The sequence below is a fragment of the Triticum aestivum genome, chromosome 7A (assembly GCF_018294505.1).
Source record: "Triticum aestivum cultivar Chinese Spring chromosome 7A, IWGSC CS RefSeq v2.1, whole genome shotgun sequence".
NCBI classification, from domain to species: Eukaryota; Viridiplantae; Streptophyta; class Magnoliopsida; order Poales; family Poaceae; genus Triticum; species Triticum aestivum.
In genome coordinates, this window is record NC_057812.1 from 341,200,472 (window position 1) to 341,205,900 (window position 5,429).

General features: G+C 40.3%; 1 protein-coding gene across 3 annotated transcripts; it reads right to left on the bottom strand.

The window, feature by feature from the left end:
* Positions 1-423: 423 nt before the first annotated feature.
* Positions 424-5,134, bottom strand: LOC123154477 (peptidyl-prolyl cis-trans isomerase, chloroplastic). 3 transcript variants are annotated; one of them, XM_044573203.1, is made up of 8 exons: positions 4,877-5,134; positions 3,156-3,446; positions 2,807-3,006; positions 2,258-2,493; positions 1,881-2,023; positions 1,706-1,777; positions 999-1,079; positions 424-823 (listed from the first exon to the last, which is right to left on the bottom strand). In XM_044573203.1, the coding sequence occupies exons 1-8, from the start codon at positions 4,976-4,978 to the stop codon at positions 596-598; spliced, it is 1,353 nt and encodes a 450-aa protein (XP_044429138.1). In that variant the 5' UTR covers positions 4,979-5,134; the 3' UTR covers positions 424-595. The 3 variants fall into 3 exon arrangements, 2 of the variants coding, with proteins under 2 accessions (XP_044429138.1, XP_044429139.1); XR_006476862.1 differs by having other exon boundaries at positions 608-823; positions 999-1,113; XM_044573204.1 differs by lacking the exon at positions 999-1,079.
* Positions 5,135-5,429: the final 295 nt, after the last annotated feature.

A 5,429-nucleotide genomic window follows, 5' to 3' on the forward strand; every position in this document is an offset into this window, starting at 1 on the left:
AAGTCGACATAGATGTCTCGTAGTTGACACGAACATCCTATCACTCAAAAAATACTGCCAAAAAGACTAGGTTAAATTCAGAAAAAATATGACTATCTGGACCAAGCGTAGGACTTGAACCGATATGGACACGTTCCACCACAAAGAGCCTAGTCATCTAAGCGATACTCAGTTCCCGTAAAAAAAACGATACTCAGTTTGCGAAACGTAGCACATCATGGCATAGACAAAACACATCATTAACACAATCCCCAAGAAAATTGCAGAAATCTCCGCAAAATGCTGTTGAGGCCATACAAATGGGATGCCGCATAGTTTATCTAGGAAACTGATTACAATTTCAGTCTTGTCTTCTGAATTTCTTGCAAACCTAATTTAACTTGAGGCTCTACACAGCAAAAACAGACCTACTGGCAGGAGACGTGGTAAATAACTTTGATCTTTCTATTATCTGTTGAATTCCACAGAATGCCAAACCATAAGCATAAAAAGGGAAACAAAACAATTGTACAAGGTTAGAAGTTGCAGCGCATGACATCGGTTTTAATACCGTAGAACAATTGCCTGTCAAAGAACTCTTATATACAGAAACATGCTACCCTAAAATCTTGTAGCTCGGGTTGACAAGATTGTCTAGGCCTGAGACAACCTGGATTGATTCAATAACGTCCCCAACCTTGAGATCAGCCAAGAAATCCTCATTTTCGGTTACATATCCAAACACCGAATACCGCCCATCCAATATATTGGAATTGCTTGGCGTCAGCTCACTTTCTTTCAAGAGCCAGAAGACTTGACTAGAAGCGGAGTTGTCATCAAATTCCTGTCAAGATATGAAGAAGCCTTGTGTTAGAACCAGGGATTTTTTTCCCGGTCTGTGTTTCCACTGCCTCCTAAGAAAACAGTACTACCGTTCAAACAAATACGGATAAACTTGAATTTGAATGTAAAAACAGGGTCAAATAAGATGTGCATGCTTATAACAATGTAGAGCAGACCTTGGCGCAGTGGTAACAGGTGTTCAAGTAGGTGTGTTTGGTGGCGCGGTCGAATTCCGTCCACTCCATTATATATGTGAGCTTTTCACGGTTGTGCACCAAAGAGAACTCGAACCTGTTACTTATTTCGAGGAATAAATGAATTGTACTAACTGTTGGGACACGCGCAGCTATAGGTCAGGGCTACAAACTTATATTTTGACCCAAAACAAAACGATTTCAAATTTTGTCTGAATTTTTCGGGAAGTAAAACACTGATATTTTCCAGAAACCAGTTCTTCTAGCCCGTCCAAAATAATGTTATCAAGAAGAAGAAAAAACTTGGGTACAACTAAGAAAATGGTACTCACTCCATCCAGAAATATAAGACGTACAGGTTACGGAAGCTTTAACTCTGAACAATAATCCAACTATAGATGGATGTTAGATGCAAGGTCGGTAACATTGGAAAGTGCTCTATAATAAAAATTCAATTATACTCCCTCCGTCCCATAATATAAGATGTTATATTACGGCATGGAGGGAGTATTAACATCTTATATTATGAGTTGGAGGGAGTATCAATTTTCTATCACGTATTGCTAAACAAATTCGTGATCAACTATAAATTTGGGGAAGCATGTGCACTTTATATTTCTGGAAAGAGGTAATAATTATTTTGGCATATCCTTGATATGTCAAAATTGAAGAGTCTAGGTGAGCCTTACTTCTCTAGCCATTGCCATCGTTCCAAATGCATTAAAAGGAAGCTTTGTTTGAGCCTTGTAAAGACCAAGTTCCTGAAATGCATGGCCATACAAACTCTAAGAACATTCAATCCACAGCAGCCAGAATTCCCAGCAGCCGTGAAATAAATAAAAAAGTTAAGTGCTGGTTACATACCTCAAGTGTTTCGCCATATATAGGCGCCTTGTCACCATCAACCATTATCTCAAGAGGTATGGTACGACTCTTGCCAGTACCGGGATCAATAAAACCCTCGGCTGGTCCCTCGGGATCTCCCGTCTGAACAACAAAACCATCAGCTGCAAGAGAATCAACACCCACGCTGTATCAGTAAACTTTTTAACTGCTTAGACACACTTGCATGTTCAGTAGTGATTCTGAGCACTAAACAGTAGACATCTTAAACTGTGCTAATTGCTCTGAAAGCATCAATTATTATGCATAATAAACTGTACAAAAATACCAAATGGTGGATAGTGCTACTGCAGACTAAGTATATTATAATTATCGAATGCACCTGAGACATTGGTTACCTCTTTGGATTTCCATGCCATCATAGAACTTCCGTTCCACCAGATCTACGAAGTTCCCAGAAGTCACAGGAGCATTATATCCATCCAGAACTATCCGAAATACACAATCTTCTACGTTTGGATTATCTTTAATCTTAACCGTCATATCCACAGTAGCTCTTCCTTTAAGAAGAGGCATGTTGTTGTATTCTTCTGGTACTTCATAGGGGAAGCCATCGACCATATCTTCTTCTACACTGCAGAAATGCAATGTCCCAGGAAGATCTCAGCTGCAGAGTCAATGGCAGGGTATAAATGAGAAGAGCTCTTTCATAAGAGTTCTCAGTAGTTTTTTACTGGTAGATACAATTCAGTTCTCTAATGCTACAAAGGTATCATATGTCACAATTACCTTGTTTTCAAGGAAATGCGAATATTATAGATGGACACCATAATTTTCCAAAAAGAAAACTAGAGTACCAAATCTGACCCCCGAAAGTTGGTTATTAAAACTGACTAAAATAAGGGAAGTGGATCTAATTTAAAATTTAAGGCAATAATTTTACTCACGTTCCAACATAATTGAGAAGCTCTTTCTGCTTTGGAGCTACCGCATTCCTGTTTCTATCCTCAATAATTCGTTGAAGCTCTTCAAGTCCAACAGCTAATTTATCCAATGTTTTTTCTCCGTTTGCTCTCTTTGATTCAGCAAGACCCGAAAGTATTAAACTCCTCCCATTAGTCAGCGCTCTTGAGGCCTGCCTCACATTCTACAATTTGAAGAAAAATTAAAAAAAAAAATCCTAGGATCCATATGCATAAAGTAGATTGAAGAAACCTGAGACAGCATATAGCTGCTTTCTACTTCTTTAAAGAAATATAGATCTTTGCTACCAGGTATCTTGAAAGAATGACTTACTCTTTCAACTGAATCCAACGCTCTAACACCAGAAACTTTGAGACTATCGGTAATATCCTCTAGCGGTTTTTGAACTTCACGAATAGCTTTATTATCTATGGGCAAAGCATATCTCAACAAAGCACCTGGATCTTTAATGGGAGGTCCAGAAATAAGAACTGAAATATCAGGAATTACAGGTTCGAGAGGATATGCATGGGCCGACCATCCAAATGTTGGTGGGACACTAATTAATCCAACAGACAATGCTACAGAAATTGCACATTCTTTCCAGCTAAATGAGTTTCCTTTCTGCAGAGATTGAAGGAAATAAAAATTAGAGAAGAGCAGCTCATAGTATAAACCTATAGTCAGTTGCAATAACTAATCTCAAAAAGGACAATTAAAACAGCAAAATCATAAAACAAAGTATACAAGTTAATATATACAGACAATACATATTCTCAACATAAGTTGTGCCTTCCAAAGCATGCATTATTCAAAATATATCCAGGAAAAGAAAATTAAGGGCCATATATGTAAACTGCAAGTGGTCGGACCCTTCTCCAGACCCTGCCCAAGCGGGAGCTGCATGCACCGGGCTGCCCTTTTATATGTAAACTGTATTACTACAGCATTACTGGATGGTTCCATATGTGCTACAATATCTAATCATCTGCGCAAATATCCAACGGCAGAAACGGAGAAATCTAATGACCAAAGGAGATACTTTGGAAAAAAAACAATTCTACACGTTCCAATCCTAACGAAGAACTCAATGCTCGAACCAACAACAACAAAGCCTTTAGTCCCAAGCAAGTTGGGGTAGGCTAGAGGTGAAACCCATAAGATCTCGCAACCAACTCATGGCTCTGGCACATGGATAGCAAGCTTCCACGCACCCCTGTCCATAGCTAGCTCTTTGTCGATACTCCAATCCTTCAGGTCTCTCTTAACGGACTCCTCCCATGTCAAAATCGGTCGACCCCGCCCTCTCTTGACATTCTCCGCACGCTTTAGCCGTCCGCTATGCACTGGAGCTTCTGGAGGCCTGCGCTGAATATGCCCAAACCATCTCAAACGATGTTGGACAAGCTTCTCCTCAATTGGTGCTACCCCAACTCTATCTCGTATATCATCATTCCGGACTCGATCCTTCCAACTCAATGCTCGAACCATTTTCATGAATTGCACAAAATTATCATTTGGTTACAGTTATTCCATTTTCACCTGAACTTCAAATTAATGTCAAGCAAGACCAGAAGATATTGATGTCCAGAAAAAGATGAATTGCTACCCCTCGTGCCCCCAGACTCATGTTTTGCGAAAATCCCCATTTTCTCAAACTATATTTAGTGCATATACATACATCCCTAATTCAACAGCAACATGAACTAAATTTACACATGATTTCTTCTAGCATTCATTTTGAAGTAATATTCAACTTTTTGTCATCCAGAAAACAGTAACATTGGTCGTGTTTGTGCACCAACATTCAGTACCATCTTTCACTTTCAGGCTAAATTGCATAGTTTGTAAATACCCACCCACCCAAGATTTACATTCACCACATAATTAAAAACATTCCCATCGCATCAATAAATACCCGGGCACAACTGGATTTAGAAATGCAGCAATACTGAGCCACATTGGCATGCATCATCAAGAAGCCGAATTTCTACCAGGAGCTATCTTCCAGCGACTACTACTAGTACGACCGTAATGAGTTGTAAGATCCTAACCCCGCCGGAGAGCGCACACCGGGCGACGGAGCTTCGGCGGCGATCAGTGGTAAGAAGCGAAGGGCGGCGGCAGCAGCGGGAGGAGGCGAGCGCCGCGGCCATGCGGTGGGGAGGGGATGAGGGTACGGTTCCGATGAAGCTAGGCGTTGGTGGAAGAACGATGGAAGCGGAGGAGCTGGTGGTGGTTTCGGGATGTGGATAAGGCGGGACAAAATATGGAGCCGTAGGGCCGGGGGGTTTGCTATTGGTGGAGGAGATGCTGAGGTGCACAAAGACATGGATAAGACCACTAGAAAGAAACATCGATTATTGTTAGTAAGTTAGATTAGTGTTAAAGTTAGATTAATTATGCATATAACCATATTAAAAAAATTATGGATATAACACTAGTCTATGTTACCACCACTTATATACTAGTGTTATGCATATACAATATATTGGACTATGTATATAGGGCAAAGTGCTCCCTTCGTCCAGGTTTAGGCCCTTCCCAGTGCTTCATGTTGTATCGGTGCTAAGCATGTCACATAGACAAAAAATATGATATGGCAAG

Bases quoted from the DNA above. Each gene is read 5' to 3' on its own strand.
- LOC123154477 (XM_044573203.1), bottom strand. From the start codon at position 4,978: ATGGCCGCGGCGCTCGCCTCCTCCCGCTGCTGCCGCCGCCCTTCGCTT. The intron at 3,447-4,876 runs GTTAGGATCTTA...CAATCTCTGCAG, and splicing joins GGTGTGCGCTCTCCGGCGGG to AAAGGAAACTCATTTAGCTG. The intron at 1,080-1,705 runs GTAAGGCTCACC...AACCGTGAAAAG, and splicing joins CGATGGCAATGGCTAGAGAA to CTCACATATATAATGGAGTG.